This window comes from Rhinichthys klamathensis, unplaced genomic scaffold (genome assembly GCF_029890125.1).
Source record: "Rhinichthys klamathensis goyatoka isolate OS25496 unplaced genomic scaffold, OSU_Roscu_1.1 h1tg000127l_1, whole genome shotgun sequence".
Classification (NCBI taxonomy): domain Eukaryota; kingdom Metazoa; phylum Chordata; class Actinopteri; order Cypriniformes; family Leuciscidae; genus Rhinichthys; species Rhinichthys klamathensis.
In genome coordinates this window covers 3,129,487-3,146,451 of record NW_026606664.1, presented here as the reverse complement: position 1 = coordinate 3,146,451, position 16,965 = coordinate 3,129,487, and the positions used below count along the sequence as shown (strand labels likewise).

At 39.6% G+C, this 16,965-nt stretch overlaps 1 protein-coding gene across 1 annotated transcript in view; it reads right to left on the bottom strand.

Moving 5' to 3' along the window:
- Window positions 1-973: 973 nt before the first annotated feature.
- Window positions 974-16,965, bottom strand: part of patj (PATJ crumbs cell polarity complex component) — a 133,404-nt gene continuing 117,412 nt past the window's right edge. The window contains exons 39-49 of the mRNA XM_056256551.1: window positions 15,899-15,982; window positions 15,009-15,202; window positions 14,075-14,222; window positions 12,718-12,804; window positions 12,286-12,409; window positions 11,018-11,055; window positions 10,811-10,933; window positions 10,518-10,622; window positions 5,745-5,848; window positions 5,508-5,631; window positions 974-1,295 (exon numbers count right to left, since the gene is read on the bottom strand). Of these exons, the coding sequence (XP_056112526.1) occupies window positions 1,149-1,295; window positions 5,508-5,631; window positions 5,745-5,848; window positions 10,518-10,622; window positions 10,811-10,933; window positions 11,018-11,055; window positions 12,286-12,409; window positions 12,718-12,804; window positions 14,075-14,222; window positions 15,009-15,202; window positions 15,899-15,982 (1,278 nt within the window). The 3' untranslated portion in view covers window positions 974-1,148. The remainder of the gene's footprint in view (window positions 1,296-5,507; window positions 5,632-5,744; window positions 5,849-10,517; window positions 10,623-10,810; window positions 10,934-11,017; window positions 11,056-12,285; window positions 12,410-12,717; window positions 12,805-14,074; window positions 14,223-15,008; window positions 15,203-15,898; window positions 15,983-16,965) is intronic.

The following is a 16,965-nucleotide window of genomic DNA, read 5'->3' as shown; positions in this document are numbered from 1 at the left end:
AATGGTCATTATTTGTGTCATTCCAAACCCGTATGGCTTACTTTCTTCTGTGGAACCTAAAAGGACATATTTTGAAGAATGCTAAAGCTGCTTTTTCCCAGACAATGAAAGTGAATGGGGACTGGGACAGTCACGCTCCAAAAAGGACAAAAATATTGAAGCCATATAATAGCTTTGTGTGAAATTTTAATTTCAGGAAAGATTGTAAGTGAAAAACGACTTACAATGATAGCTTTGTGTGCAGAACTGTCTGAAATTCTGAAGATTTTACTGAAAAAAATGTCAGTCTATTCCTCTCAAAAAGCAAGCATACGACTTCCAAATAGTTGAACTGTAGCGCACGAGTAATATGAACAACTTTTGAGATACTTTAATGGTTATTTTTTGTCATTTCTGAAGCTCAAAACTTCCAGTCTCCATCCGCTTTCATTACATGGCAAAGAGCAGCGTGAACATTCTGCAAAATATCTCATTTTAAGCTGCACAGAAGTCAGTCATACCAGTTTTTGAAATACTCACAAAACTACCCTGCAATGTAAAGAATTTGATTGAAATGATACTAATATCTAATACTAGCTAAACAAAACATCCCAACACAGTCTGATCTGCCTGTTTCAAGGCTCGTCTATCGTCCCTTATTAACGCTCGTTCATGAATACATCTACACTCTACATTTAATGGAAAAATCCATCTGATTTCTTGAAAATAAGGCGGGTTTGTCGAGTATGTATTCGTTTTAAACAACACGAAACAAAATCAGGACAACCACACTAAAAGTTGACATATGTGCATTGAAATGATATCACTAATAAAGTGTGTGTTAGTGTGTCTACTACTGTAATTCTTCCTCCTGGTCTTGAGTTACCAGCACTCATTTCATCAAAATAATAATTCACCGCTCACATTCGCCAGTGGAGAGGCTACAGGTCCATGACTAAGACAAAGACGATACAATAAATTCCCTTTATGTGTATTTTTCTAATCGATTTCAATAGCAGGTGCACAAACAGTAACAGGCGCAGTTTAAACGATTGAGTGCAAACAGTCTCCATATCAGGAAGTAAAGTGGCCGAATAACGGCCGTTGCTGACAGAGTCTCTTTAAGATGTGTGAAAGGAATGTGTGTTTTTCAGTAGATGTAGTGTTTGTTAGGAGAGCACAGAGAGCGTGACGCTTCCCCGCTGCTTCTTCAGTATGGCCACGGCCTGCTCGTGTGTGACGCCCTCTAGACTCTCTCCGTTGACCGACAGCAGCTGGTCTCCACGCTTCAGACGCCCGTCCACTGCCGCTGCCCCCTGCAGGTAGGAGGACAACACGATTATTTATTAATTTACAGAATTAAATGACCACAACTGACCATTATTATTTTCAATAATGCTTAACAGATCTTTAAATGTACCAAAATATTTAAAACAATATTTAAATTATGTATATAAAGAAAATGCAATCTTTCATATGTCCAAGGACCCCTGCATGGCATTCACAGACCTCCAGAGAGGTTGGTAGAGTCACCAGAAAAATCATATCAGGCAAACACAAAACATGCATTGTTTCTAGGAGAATATGAAGTGTCTTATCTCTGGATATGTTTGTGTGAAACCGAGCTCGGTGCTGCTCCCTGGTGGCCACAGCGCAAACAGAGCAGCACAACACTCACCTTTAAATATTGTACAGACATTACATGGTGCAGGGTTCTTAACATATTACAGAAAAATATGCAAGTGTCTGCAAATGTTTTTAATTTATAAGCCTGTAATAAAAAAAGCAATATTACTTCATTTATATTGCTTAAACATTACTACATTTCAGTGTTCTTATAGTATTATTTATTTAATTTATTTAATATTTTCTGTTTTCATTTAGTCATTTTCATTGTTTTTTTTGTAATTATTTCTATTAAACTGTAATTTATTTATTTTTATTTCAGTTTTAATAATTTTAGAACTTCAACTTAAATGTATTATTTCTGTCAGTTGAAAAGGAATCATTTAAAATGTTCAGTTTCAGCTTTTCATCTAATATTTATATTTTGTTTTATTTCAGCTTCTTTCAATTAATGAAAATTATTTTTTATAGTTTCAGTTAACAATAACACTGCTACAATTTATATTGCTTAAGCAGCTACAATATATATATATATATATATATATATATATATATATAATAAACAATATACAGGTCCTTCTCAAAAAATTTGCATATTGTGATAAAGTTCATTATTTTCCATAATGTAATGATAAAAATTAAACTTTCATATATTTTAGATTCATTGCACACCAACTGAAATATTTCAGGTCTTTTATTGTTTTAATACTGATGATTTTGGCATACAGCTCATGAAAACCCAAAATTCCTGTCTAAAAAAATTAGCATATTTCATCCGACCAATAAAAGAAGTGTTTTTATTTTTAAAAAAAGAAAAAAAAGTCAACCTTCAAATAATTATGTTCAGTTATGCACTCAATAGTCAATACTTGGTCGGGAATCCTTTTGCAGAAATGACTGCTTCAATGCGGCGTGGCATGGAGGCAATCAGCCTGTGGCACTGCTGAGGTGTTATGAAGGCCCAGGATGCTTCGATAGCGGCCCTAAGCTCATCCAGAGTGTTGGGTCTTGCGTCTCTCAACTTTCTCTTCACAATATCCCACAGATTCTCTATGAGGTTCAGGTCAGGAGAGTTGGCAGGCCAATTGAGCACAGTAATACCATGGTCAGTAAACCATTTACCAGTGGTTTTGGCACTGTGAGCAGGTGCCAGGTCGTGCTGAAAAATGAAATCTACATTTCCATAAAGCTTTTCAGCAGATGGAAGCATGAAGTGCTCCAAAATCTCCTGATAGCTAGCTGCATTGACCCTGCCCTTGATAAAACACAGTGGACCAACACCAGCAGCTGACATGGCACCCCAGACCATCACTGACTGTGGGTACTTGACACTGGACTTCAGGCATTTTGGCATTTCCTTCTCCCCAGTCTTCTTTCAGACTCTGGCACCTTGATTTCCAAATGACATGCAAAACTCAGCAACAGTCCAGTGCTGCTTCTCTGTAGCCCAGGTCAGGCGCTTCTGCCGCTGTTTCTGGTTCAAAAGTGGCTTGACCTGGGGAATGCGGCACCTGTAGCCCATTTCCTGCACACGCCTGTGCACGGTGGCTCTGGATGTTTCTACTCCAGACTCAGTCCACTGCTTCCGCAGGTCCCCCAAGGTCTGGAATCGGTCCTTCTCCACAATCTTCCTCAGGGTCCGGTCACCTCTTCTCGTTGTGCAGCGTTTTTTGCCACACTTTTTCCTTCCCACAGACTTCCCACTGAGGTGCCTTGATACAGCACTCTTGGAACAGCCTATTTGTTCAGAAATTTCTTTCTGTCTTACCCTCTTGCTTGAGGGTGTCAATGATGGCCTTCTGGACAGCAGTCAGGTCGCCAGTCTTACCCATGATTGCGGTTTTGAGTAATGAAACAGGCTGGGAGTTTTTAAAAGCCTCAGGAATCTTTTGCAGGTGTTTAGAGTTAATTAGTTGATTCAGATGACTAGGTTAATAGCTCGTTTAGAGACCCTTTTCATGATATGCTAATTTTTTGAGACAGGAATTTTGGGTTTTCATGAGCTGTATGCCAAAATCATCAGTATTAAAACAATAAAAGACCTGAAATATTTCAGTTGGTGTGCAATGAATCTAAAATATATGAAAGTTTAATTTTTATCATTACATTATGGAAAATAATGAACTATCACAATATGCTAATTTTTTGAGAAGGACCTGTATATATATTGTAGCGGTTTAAGTAATATAAATAAAGTTATATATATATATATATATATATATATATATATATATTTATTATTTTGTTTAATTTTATATATATATATATATATATATATATATATATATACACACACTCACCGGCCACTTTATTAGGTACCCCATGCTAGTAACGGGTTGGACCCCCTTTTGCCTTCAGAACTGCCTCAATTCTTCGTGGCATAGATTCAACAAGGTGCTGGAAGCATTCCTCAGGGAGTTTGGTCCATATTGACATGATGGCATCACACAGTTGCCGCAGATTTGTCGGCTGCACATCCATGATGCGAATCTCCCGTTCCACCACATCCCAAAGATGCTCTATTGGGTTGAGATCTGGTGACTGTGGAGGCCATTTTAGTACAGTGAACTCATTGTCATGTTCAAGAAACCAATTTGAAATGATTAGAGCTTTGTGACATGGTGGAAGTAGCCATCAGAGGATGGGTACATGGTGGCCATAAAGGGATGGACATGGTCAGAAACAATGCTCAGGTAGGCCGTGGCATTTAAACGATGCCCAATTGGCACTAAGGGGCCTAAAGTGTGCCAGGAAAACATCCCCCACACCATTACACCACCACCACCAGCCTGCACAGTGGTAACAAGGCATGATGGTTCCATGTTCTCATTCTGTTTACGCCAAATTCTGACTCTAACATCTGAATGTCTCAACAGAAATCGAGACTCATCAGACCAGGCAACATTTTTCCAGTCTTCAACTGTTCAATTTTGGTGAGCTCTTGCAAATTGTAGCCTCTTTTTCCTATTTGTAGTGGAGATGAGTGGTACCCGGTGGAGTCTTCTGCTGTTGTAGCCCATCCGCCTCAAGGTTGTGCGTGTTGTGGCTTCACAAATGCTTTGCTGCATACCTCGGTTGTAACGAGTGGTTATTTCAGTCACTGTTGCCCTTCTATCAGCTCGAACCAGTCTGGCCATTCTCCTCTGACCTCTGGCATCAACAAGGCATTTCCGCCCACAGAACTGCCGCTCACTGGATGTTTTTTCTTTTTCGGACCATTCTCTGTAAACCCTAGAGATGGTTGTGCGTGAAAATCCCAGTAGATTAGCAGTTTCTGAAATACTCAGACCAGCCCTTCTGGCACCAACAATCATGCCACGTTCAAAGTCACTCAAATCAACTTTCTTCCCCATACTGATGCTCGGTTTGAACTGCAGGAGATTGTCTTGACCATGTCTACATGCCTAAATGCACTGAGTTGCCCCCATGTGATTGGCTGCTTAGAAATTAAGTGTTAACGAGCAGTTGGACAGGTGTACCTAATAAAGTGGCCTGTGAGTGTATATATATATTATAAATAATACATTTATAGTTTATTTATAGTAATTATGCTAAAAACAAAAAACAGCACAAATGATTAAAATGTTCTATTCCGCAAATTCAAGTGACGATAGTCCTTTAAAATGTCAAATAAACCAAAATTATCAAAAATCTTATTTAGTATAATTAGAAAATGAAGAGACAGGATGGGAGAATGGGATAAATAGGATGTTGCGAGCTGGATTTAAGATTTAGTTGGCCACATGAGCAACACGTCTCAATTTATCAGATCACATGCGTTTCCCACTAGGCCATGGCTCTGATATGAATTTCTAGTAGTGGCCGATGTAAGGTGTCCAAGTACGTTTAGTTTAATTTCATCTGGAAATGAAGACAGAACTTGATGATCCTAGAAGAATTACCTTGCTGAAGACTGTTTTAACGTAGATGGGAAGATCTCCATGTGGACTCCCAAAGCCGCCAACGATACTGAAGCCCAGCCCCTCTGAGCCCTTCTCCAGAGTGATGGTCTTTGGCTTGGGCGTCCTGTTAATATCACGCAAACACAGGACAAAATCATATGCAATCAGCTGAGACTACTGTAACAGAATGTGTAAAGTCTTGTTGTCATGTGACTGCTGGACGGTGATGTCACTCACTCTGGTTCCACCGGCCGGACCTCTGGGTTGGTACTGGGGGTGGAGCTACTGGACAGACTCTCCACCTGACTGGCTATGGCACTGATGTTGGTGTCAGCCACCACCTGTCAATCACAGACGGACACGGTTAAACATTACAATTACATTAATGACTTAATGTTCTGAAACCCACTGGAGGTGTTTTCTTTCATTCAGACGTGTGTGTGTGTTTTCACAAATGACTGTCTGCCTGTAGATAACCGAAAACTGCTCTCTATGTTGTGTGTGTTTTGGCACTGAAATGCATCCTAACAGCCCTTTAATGTTCTTCATGGCGACTGTTGGCGAATGATCGTTTGGGCGCTGTTCATCAAACCTCTGTCTCCTTCATCAGAATCAAAAATGCCTTTTTCTGTCACGTTTCATTTACATTTTCCTCTTCCATTAAACTCTGGGCTTGCTATGAGGGCAATGGTATATTAATTTGCATATTTAATTAACGGCAAGGCAATTAAAAGTAAAATACACAACAATAAACAAAAGCTAATTAATAAACAAGTCAACAACAGGAGAGAAACACTCCCAAGTCATCACAGTTGCCATCTCACATACATACATACTGACAGAAAGAAAAAGAAAGTAAGAAAGAAGAGAAAGAAAGAAAGAAAGAAATTGAGAAAGACAGAAAGAAAGAGAAAAAAGAAAGAGAAAGAAAATAAAGACAGAAGAAAGAGAAAGAAAGAAAGAAAAAGACAGTCAGAAACAGATACAAGAGCAAGAAAAAACAGGATTAAAAAAGAGATTGATAAAAAGAAAGAAAGAAACAAAAAACGATAAAAAGAAAAAAGAGCAAGAAAAAAACAAGTGACAAAAAAAGAAAGCTAGAAAAAAAGAGTGAGAAAAGAGGAAAAAGATTAAAAAAGAATAAAGAAAAAAGAGTGATAAAAAGAAAGACGAGCAAGAAAAACATAAGTGGTTAAAAAAAGACAAAAAAAGAGCAGGAAAAAAGAAAGAAAGAGTGATAAAAAGAAAGATAGAGTAGTTATTGTTGCTAGGGTGTTTTGGGTGGTTGCTAGGGTGTCAGGGTAAATAGCCTATAAATGACTGATAAATGGCTGAGTATTTTTTTACTATGCCGTTGGTAGATGTCATTCTGGGTGTTTGCCAGGGTGTTGCTAAGCAGTTGCTAGGGTTTCTGAGGAGTTTTAGCATGTTGCTATGACACTGCTAAGGTGTTACTATGGTGTTCTGAGTGGATGCCATGGCACTGCAATGCAATGAAATTTCAGAGTGTTCTAAATAGTATTTACTACATTACTATGCTATGTGTTGCTATGCTGCTGCTAAGGTGTTGCTATGCAGTTGAAGTGGTTTTCAGCCCATTGCTATGCTTCGAGTTGCTAGTGGGCTTTAGTGGCCCTGTTCACACCTGGTATTAAGATGTGTTTTGGTCAATCGGATCACAAGTAGACGAGGGAGACATTCACGTTTACACCTGGTGTTTTAATCCGTCTCTTTTGACCACTTTCGACCACTTCTGTCCTGATTTCTTCGAGGGGAAGTTCTATGAGCTTTTTATCTTTCTATGGGCGGGTAAATCTTTTTGGGTAAAGCTTTTTCAGATCTTCATCAGCTTTCGTTTCTGCAAGACTGAATGCGTTAAGTGCGTTTTAGAAATCAGGAATGGCGAGAGAACATTGTGCTTAGTACATTTTTCGTCTTCAAACCAAACTTGGGTCTTAAGCCGACAAAGTTTAAATCCCGCTTGGTTAGCGCGCTTCCATAATGTTTACGCATTAGGTCAGTAAGCGGAGAGTAGGAGGTCTTTTGTGGCACATGTTTCCATCCACTTATTTTTATGCACATTTTGGGATATTGCATAAAAAAACAAATGTTTGCAAATAATTTGTAAGAACTTTATTACACTATACTTATTATAATGTGTTACCTAAATAAAACATGCTGGATGGACAGTGGACACGCCAAGATGCGCATAAACTAAAAATGCAAATTTGAGTCGGATACATAATAAACTACGGAGGCATCTTCCTCCGAAATGCAATTATCGTGTTTCGTCTAAGCGCTCTGAGGCGCAAGTACTTTCTTATATACAAAAATGATTATATACAGTGACTTCTCCAACTTTTCTTAGTGATATTTAGCGCCAGTTTATCAGGAAGTAACGATTTTGTTCTCTTCAACTCACTGGATGGAAACGCTGCTTTATTTGCAAATGTTTATGCGATATTACCATTTTTCACACAAGTTAAATTCGCAACTTTGGATGGAAACATAGCTAATGTGGGAAAGTTTGTGAAAGATAAAAACTTCAGTAGGGTGCAACATTAAACTTCTTAAAGAAAAGCACATGATCAGGGCCAGAATGGCTTTCCAGGGGCTAAAAATGCTATAAAACAACAAAACAGTATCAAATTGTCTGATTTCTGTGACATGAGTAATAGCATAGGGCATTACATGTGTCCAATTAAACATATAACAGCCAGAGAGAGAGAGAATGCTCTCTCAAACGAGTGAAGAGGGAATGAATGAGCGAGCGAGAGAGAGAGAGAGAGAGAGAGAGAGTGTGTGTGTGTGTGTGTGTGTGTGTGTGAGTGTGAGAGAGAGAGAGAGAGAGAGAGAGAGAGAGAGAGAGAGAGAGAGCTAAACAATAATTGCTCTCTGAGCTGCTGTAATCAGGGCTTTGCAGGCTGGGCTCCCCTGTTTAAAAGCCCTGTGCATTCCTCCTGGAACTGCGCAGATAACGGGACATTTGCATAAAGAACTGGGATTATCTGGCAACCCGCGTGCAACCGCCGCACAGCTGCACACGGCTGATAACAGCCCAGTGACACAGCACCAACCACTCTCACACACACACACACAACCATGAGTCCAAACAAACACACACTCGCACATATACACAGCACACTGTCCTTCGATGCACCGACTCCACTAACACACACTGATAACCGTACAGAACATATACACACGGCGGCTCTGCAAAGCAATAACAGCACACAATACAAGTGTGTATACACACATCACTGAGACTGCACCTACATGCAAAAATGCTACAATACACCACTTACAAAAAAAGTACCATGGTAATAGCATGGTATTCTTAGATAAGCAATTTTTCTGTACCATGGTATCTGATATCTACCAACAATGCTAACAGTTCTCATATACTAACTCCACATACAAACTTAAGGCGCTATTATCAAACTGGCGGTGGGTTATGGGAAATTTCTGGGGATTAAGAAACCACCCACCAAAGAACTCCTAAAACATTTGAAATAAATGTGGGGGATATCGCGCACCACACCAGACGGGTCGGAGGGTCTGTTCAGCGCCAGCGGCTTCTTCAACCCACGGACTGTCTGCCGTGATCCTGTTAACAAGTACACTGTATTCAAATCACATTACCTAATGTGAGTTCCCTCATTAGCTAGTCAGCGAGCGAGAATGCTGTGGCTAATTTGAATTGTGGGTGCACGACTGGCAGCCTTGGCACTTCGTTAAACTAGCTTATCGAAAACTGTTTAGCAGAAGAATAGTCAAAGTCAGTACGTAAACTTCTAGCAAATCAAGCTGTTTTACAAATCAAATAATTTATAACGCAACGCAAGGGGGTGCTACTGACCTTATGTAGCTCCGCCCCTTTTCAGTTCTGCACTCGTTGTGTTCTGTCTTCCGGTTTGTATTTCCACAGCATGAAGGTAAGATCTTACAGATTTATGAATGAGCTGCTCATTTTAAAATCGTCCCAGTCTACAGAAATGTATTCTGCCATCCGCTTCAAACATTACAATACTCATGATAACTTTTGTAACTCTACAATAAGTAAAATCACTTCATCAGTTAATAACTCTTCGACAGCGATGTCATTGAAATATACAGAGCTACCGCAAAAACGGAAGTACAAACACAATATATCAGACTAGCCTAGAAATCTAGACGCACCCTAGCGGCAGCAAAAATTATTTTGCAGCCAGTGTGGTCTAGCAACTCTCCGTTGGCTTTCGAAGAGGAAAAACCAAACTCTGGTCAGGCCAATCACATTGTGTATAGAGTTGGTGGGCGGGCTTAACACAATGACGGGAGAGTTGTGACGGTTCTGCGCCGTGATTTCCATAGGTGATTTCCCTGCTACTTGAAAACAAACAAGATGCTGCTGGCGAACAGCGGTCTTTCGAATCGGCTTTGGCCGCGACTCTGGATGACTTGGAGTTAAGAGAACGTCACTTAAGTCATTCTTTAAAAAGGAAGATGTGTTCGGAGTTTTGACGACCGGTACCGGATACGGCAAAAGTTTAATATATCAATAGCTCCGCTGGTGGGAAAACGCATGGGACTCACTCAGCCACAGCCGTTCGTTGCTCTGGTTGGTTAGCGCTATCCTATGGCGGTGCAGAGGGATATTGAAAGACAACCGTTTATCCCGCCCCTCGGATTGAGGTATGCCAATTGTGAGTTCCCAGACCCAACATCTTTGATGTAGGTCTGGCTTGCCAGGCTAATATCAGACAACAATTTGAAGAAAATCTTGCTGAGCAAATAAGTTCAAATAAGTTACCGCAACAGTAACTGCACGTTAAGTACGTACAATGGACCATGCTCTTGCCGAAACAGCGGTGCCTGTTTTTGGCCCAAAGGTACTTCGCCAGAAATTGGTCGATTTGTTTGCCATGGTCTACATCATTAACTAAGCCACTGCAAATAAACACGAAGAGTTAACATCTGAAAGTTGGAGACATTTAATGAACAAACAGTATTATTGAGTGCAACGTTTACCTGGAGGACGATGGTGCCGTAAGCATTCTTCAGTATATTTACGACGTCTCCGTGAGTCAAGCCATCCAGAGACTGAGAATTGATGCTCACAATCCTGTCACCTACCTAAGAGAGGTACATTAAAGGAAAAATGCTTGAAATTCATTCACATGGATACAAACCCAATCCCGAGCAGTGCCCTTCACACCCAAACCACTGTATAAGGCTTAATCAAAAACTCTCAGCCTGATTTACACAAGACTAATGTGGAAAGTGAGCAACAGACAGGAATTGGAATAGCAAGGATGATGTACTTTGAGGCGATGCGTCTTGGCAGCCACGCCATTGGCCTGGATCATGGCGATGAAGATGGGGATGTCGCCCAGCGGACTGCCCTTACCGCCCGCTATACTGACACCCAAAGCGTCGGTGGGACCCTGAGAAAGCGAGACAAAGTCACTGCTGAGGGTGCACCAAAAATTTAACTCCTGAGCACTATTTACAGAGGCAAACAATCTTACCCGTGTGATCTCCACTGTCCGAACGCCTGGCTCTATCCCTGGAGGGATACAATGTCAGACACTAACTTTCGGAAAACAATCCTTCAAGAGACTGAAATGTTTTAATCCAATTTCGTTAATTAGAAATGTAACTATTATGAGTTCCTAAGAATTTTACTGAGGAACACAACAGTGGTAAAGCTCATGCATTGGTCATGTGGGTTGGAACTAGAGACACAATATATCCAGATAAATTGGCCAAAATCCATTCATTTTAGGTCTGACTCTAACTAAATCTACTTGGCTGATGCGTGTCAGTTAGTCACTGCCACAATAACCCAAAAAATCATGTTAAATAGGACCACAGGTTTAAAATACATTGGCGAAACATTTGCGCCTGATTTGCGTACTTTCATAAAGTATGTTTTTATACAAAGGGTACTGTTGTGGCCAGAAATTGGTTGATTTAAATTGTTACATGTGAATATTTTGGTACCTGAATCCACAAGGATTTAAAATTAGTAACGAAACCAAAAGTTAAGAAGTGTTTGAAAGGGTGACCTATGCAGTTGTGTGCAAATACCAATATATCTGACAGATTACCAGTATTTTTTAGCCATTTTGTGTTTATCAGCGTTAACTTTGCCTATTTTGTAGATTTGTACCAGTTCCAGCAACAGGTAAAAGTGTTATGTATTAACTTGCATTATATAAATATTTCCAGACTGAACCCCACAACAAATGACCCATGAGCTACAGCTCGATGGCAATAAAAGAGGTTGCTAAAAGATGGCTTAAGGTGCGATCACATTAGCGAAATTTTGGGGCAAAAAAGGGCCATTTTTATTTTTTAAATATAATACAATACATATAATATTTTTTATTGTCAATAGTGTAGTGATGTATGAAGCACAGCTCCCAAATAAGTCACATAAGTTTCAAACCAAGCAACTTTCTCCTGCATGGGGAAATTTGTCGCCCTCATGCAAAATTCCCAAACACATGGATGTCTAATGACATGACTGGATTTCACTTTTGAAATTTCACGCTGAACAACGGTAAATGTGACTGAACTTTAATTTAAACAGACTAAGAATAAACCATTTCCATTCAAACAACAGAAGAAAACAAAATCACAAGCACACTCTTAACTGTTTATAGAGGCACTTTCTAAGCACCACCGCTAGCTGTCGACAGATAAGAAACGTGTTGTTTTAAGGCTGATTTATAGCGGTTTTATGGCTGTTTCCTGGTACTTTCAGTCAGTGCTAATGTGGTGCGAGAAGTACCTGTGCTTTTATTGTTGGGCTCGCTGATATTTTGGCTGTTGTTGTTGAGGGTTTGAGAAGGGACAGGGGCCACAACAGGGGGCGTGGGGGTTGGGGTGCTGCTGTTGGCGCTCACATGGCTCATCTAAAGGAGAAAGAGTTAGCTGAAGGTGCTATCCCATACACAAATATAGAACATACTTATGTCATCGCACATTCATACGTCTCGGTTAGTGACATGTGAGTGCATGCTGATGTGCCACAAACACAGACTCCCTTTGCTTTTCAGGCAATATGGATGAGTAACACACACACATGCCCACAGCCATACACCGCTGGTTGGCCCGTCCGCTATCATGCACTATCGATTGGGTTAGAGTTCGGCATGCTGGACTCCTGGTTTATAAGACGTGGCAGGGAAGCCCGAGAAGGTGTCGGACGCGGGCTACACACCTGACTTCCCTGGGACGTGCGTCTGGAAGAGATCCAGGAGGCAGCCTTCAGTCGGCCCAGTTCCAACAGCACCTTGCCCCTGGCGCACTGCAGGATCACAGCAGCACACACGTTGACGCACACACATGTTTGGCATTGTGGCCTGTCTTCTTGCTCATATCCTCTCAAACACACTTTCGAGAACCTTCACATACATGCAAAGACCTGATGCCACAACACAACATCTCTTCTAGAGAGCTTGACTCAAGCCAACCCCATTGAGCTGAACTCCACAGGGAGGGTACAGCCAAACACGGGCTCAATGCAACCTCATTCAGGCCAATATTTTCCACAATTCCACCAACTCCAACAATAATAGACACTATTTTTATCCTGTTCAGAACAACATTATTGTTGAGGCCTTTTCACAAACCCAAATGCGACTCCCAAAGTGGTGTGGATGGCATCACAAATGGGCAATTTTACAATCTATTATATATGTAAATTTGAATCTCGACACACATCAGAGTTGTAGGCCAGTAGAATGGGCAAAGCCTTAGAAACGTGTCAGGAGGGGGGGTTCTATAGCGACACCTTTATATATATATATATATATATATATTGTAAAAAACGTTGTACAATTGTACAAAATTGTACAAAACAATTGTGTGTGGCCCTTAACGGTTGGTTGTTACTTTAATTTCAATATGCCTCAAAACTTAGAGAGAGGTTGGGCTGGATATTGTTTAATATCACTTTCAAGCACATTGTTGGGGAAAGCTGATATGCTGATATCTAAGCTGACCATTGCAAAAACTGCTATAAACTAATATGATGCTACTGTTTAAAAAAAAAAAAAAAAAAAAAAAACTAGAATACCGTTGAATGAAATGTTTTTTAGTCTGGGCATTCGTCTGAACCACATCTAAACATATTAAATAGGTGGGGCAGATGGCATATTTAATTTGACCTGTAAGCTGACTCTATATCTATATGGTCTCTACCCTGACCATTATAAAATGTAAGATACATAAAATTCAGTATTTTTATCACCTGAAATGAATTATGTATTATGTTCTTAACATAACACTTCAGACACCATAACAGCTTCAAGCTCTTTTAAGAGAAATAAGCGTTTTTGTGATAAAACCTCTTTGCACCCATTACTGTGATTGCTGTAAAACAAAATGTTTAAATAAGAATTCAGACATTGTTTATACACAGCACAGACCTCAATGACCTTCAAATACACAATCAAACGGCGACACCTAGTGGCAGCATCACGCAGCTGCCGCTCCAACTAAATCTGCTCTTGTAATCCGGTTTTGGAACGTGTTGTAAACTGGGCTTTGGGTTTTAGTATTCGGGCAGAGCTCACCTTGAGAATGGCGGCGACGGTCTCCTGTGAGGCCTGTCTCATGTCCTCTCCATCCACAGACAGGATCTGATCACCCTGCATCAGTCTGCCGTCCAGATCAGCCGCTCCACCCTTCACCACATCTGAGATGAACACACCCTTACCATTTCTGAAGAGAAACAGAGGAAAGGAGAAAGAGGAAGTTAAGGAGACACCCATTCTTGTTGTTTAATTATTTAATATTTTTTTAAGTTATTATTGTTTTGTACAGAGCCATGCACGTGACATGCGGACAAAAAAAATATATATCTTGGCCACAAATTAAGAATTCATTCCTACGAATTATTAATTCGCTTCTTCGTTTTAGTAAATCATGGCCACACTGAACTAATTTTTCCCCCTGTTGAAGTTAAATTAAAATGAGGGAACAAATTAGTTCAGCGTGGCCATGATTTACTAAAACGAAGAAGCAAATTAATAATTCGTAGGAATGAAGTCTTAATTTGTGGCCACGATATATATATTTTTGTCCGCATGTCACATGCTCTAACAAATTAGTACAGCATGGCCACGTTTTAGTAAATCTAGGGATTCTATTGTGCATTTAATTTTATTATTTTATTTGAAAATTATTCCATTGTGCATTTTGTTTTATTTTATGTTAAAAGTATTATTGCACAATACAATTATCATTTTAAAGTGAAATAATAGTACATTTAATATATTATTTGGACATTATTATTATTATTATATTGTGCATTTTTTTATTATAGAAAATTATTGTATTGTGCATTGTATTTTATTTTAATTAAAAATTATTATTATACAATGCATTTTATTGTATTACATTATTTTGAAAGGACTATTATACTGTGCATTTTATTTCATTTTAAATTATTATTGTATTGATATTTTTTTCCTGTTCTCTTCAGAAGAAAAACAAGTGCGTCCTCACCTCTTCCCGACGATGCTCAGGCCCAGGCCTCGGCCAGTTCTCTTCTGGAGTTCAACCTGGAACAAGTCGAGGTTCTCCTCGTCCCTGTATTGCGCCTCGTCACGCAGGACAGTCAACCGCACTTTCGACGGTGTTTGCCGTAGAGCAGTGATTGCATCTTCATGAGCGACGCTGCGCAGGTCCACTCCATTTACCTGCAGGGGGCAGATATCTGGTTATTTGTGGTTCATTCAGAATCATACAGAAATGGAAGCACATTGCATTGTGGGATGTAGCATTGTGTACAGCATGCTCTGAGAAATATTGTTACTGTAAAACTGTAAAAATTTACATTTTAAAAAATCAGTTTTGGTAACTGAAATAAAATAAAATATAAATATTACATTAAAAAAAACTAAATTACAAATGTTGCATTGGCAAGTAACTGAAATAAATGTTTAAGTACTAAAATGACTAAAACCGCAATAAAATTTAAGCTATATATAATTATTTTATATATTATTTATAAATGTATATAGTTATTTAAAACTTATAATTACATTAAAATGAAATCTGAAATTTTTTAAATAAAAACTAATTCAAAATATGAATAAACACTATAAAAGTAGCCTGTATATAATATAAAATAACACTTGTAAAACAATACTAAGTATAGCTGTGTGCTATTCAGCATGTCCAGATGATGGCGCTATTGTCCAAGTTAACCACAAATCTAACTATTGCAAACACTCCTGGTCACATCTCTCTCTTCTTCTTATTCACAACACCACCAAGCCTCGAACCAACATCAAATTTCCATTTTGCTCAAGGCAGACCAGCTGTCAGTGACATTACAGAGGGGGCGTCCCACTAGACAAACTTGCAACACACTCTCACTAGCATAAACAAACCTCGAGAATCTGATCTCCGGCCCAGAGTCGACCGTCCCGCGCTGCTGCCCCCTCCTCATACACTTCATGAATCACTATGGCATCCTGAAAAGATGAGAGAAATATGAGTGAAGAGGAGGAATATGGTAATAAAAATAAAAGAAAGAAACAACGGGTTCCTATCACATCATCCTTAAAGGGACAGTTCACAGATTATCAGTAACATTTCTAATATACCACTAGTATACTAATATTTTTGGTAGTAAAAATTTGGTCCATTTGTCGCACAAAATTTAGAAGACTTGTAATATAGCGAATGAGACATATGGATCACTTTTAGATCATTTTTCTGAAGCTTGAAAGCTTCGATCACTATCTATTGCAATTTAATGGAAAAGAGCAACCGGCAAAGCAGCTCCTTCTCATCTCTACAGTACAAAGAAAGTGGCATGGTGTGTGAGGGTGTGTGATTTCTGCTCCCCACCATCACCTATAAAATCCTTTTTTATAAAAACACAGAGATTTTTTCCTGCTGAAAACCCGTGGAGCTCGAGGGCTGGTTTCGTTGACTCATGGAAGCCTTTGACAGCTAAACTAGCCCACAAAGCTGGAGCGCTGCAGAATTATGATGGCGATGTGGCAGTTTGCTGATAAAAGCCTGAGGCGCTGCGGAGAAAGTCAGGGCAGACAAAAAGCTCCCGCTGTGACCTGCCTGTTCTGATGCAGCCCTGCAGCCCACCGGAGAGAATGAGACCGGTCACAAACACACACCCTCCTGATACTTTAACCAGACCCACATGGAAGCTGTACCTGCAGACAGCTGTATCGGCAGTTGAACAAACCAATGAACAGATAATCTAGGGTTCATAATATATATACAGTATATGGAAGCATTTTTGTTTTCTGTCTAAGCATACACCAACAGCAAATGCATCATTCTATCAGAAAACTACCTAGGAACACTATCAAAATCAAATTATTATTGGTATTTTCAGCTAGTTTTCTTTAAAGGTGCTCTATGTAACTTTTCTACTAAAATGAATCCTTTTTTTATTGCCTGTGTGTGAAGGGGTTGTAATCACACATTA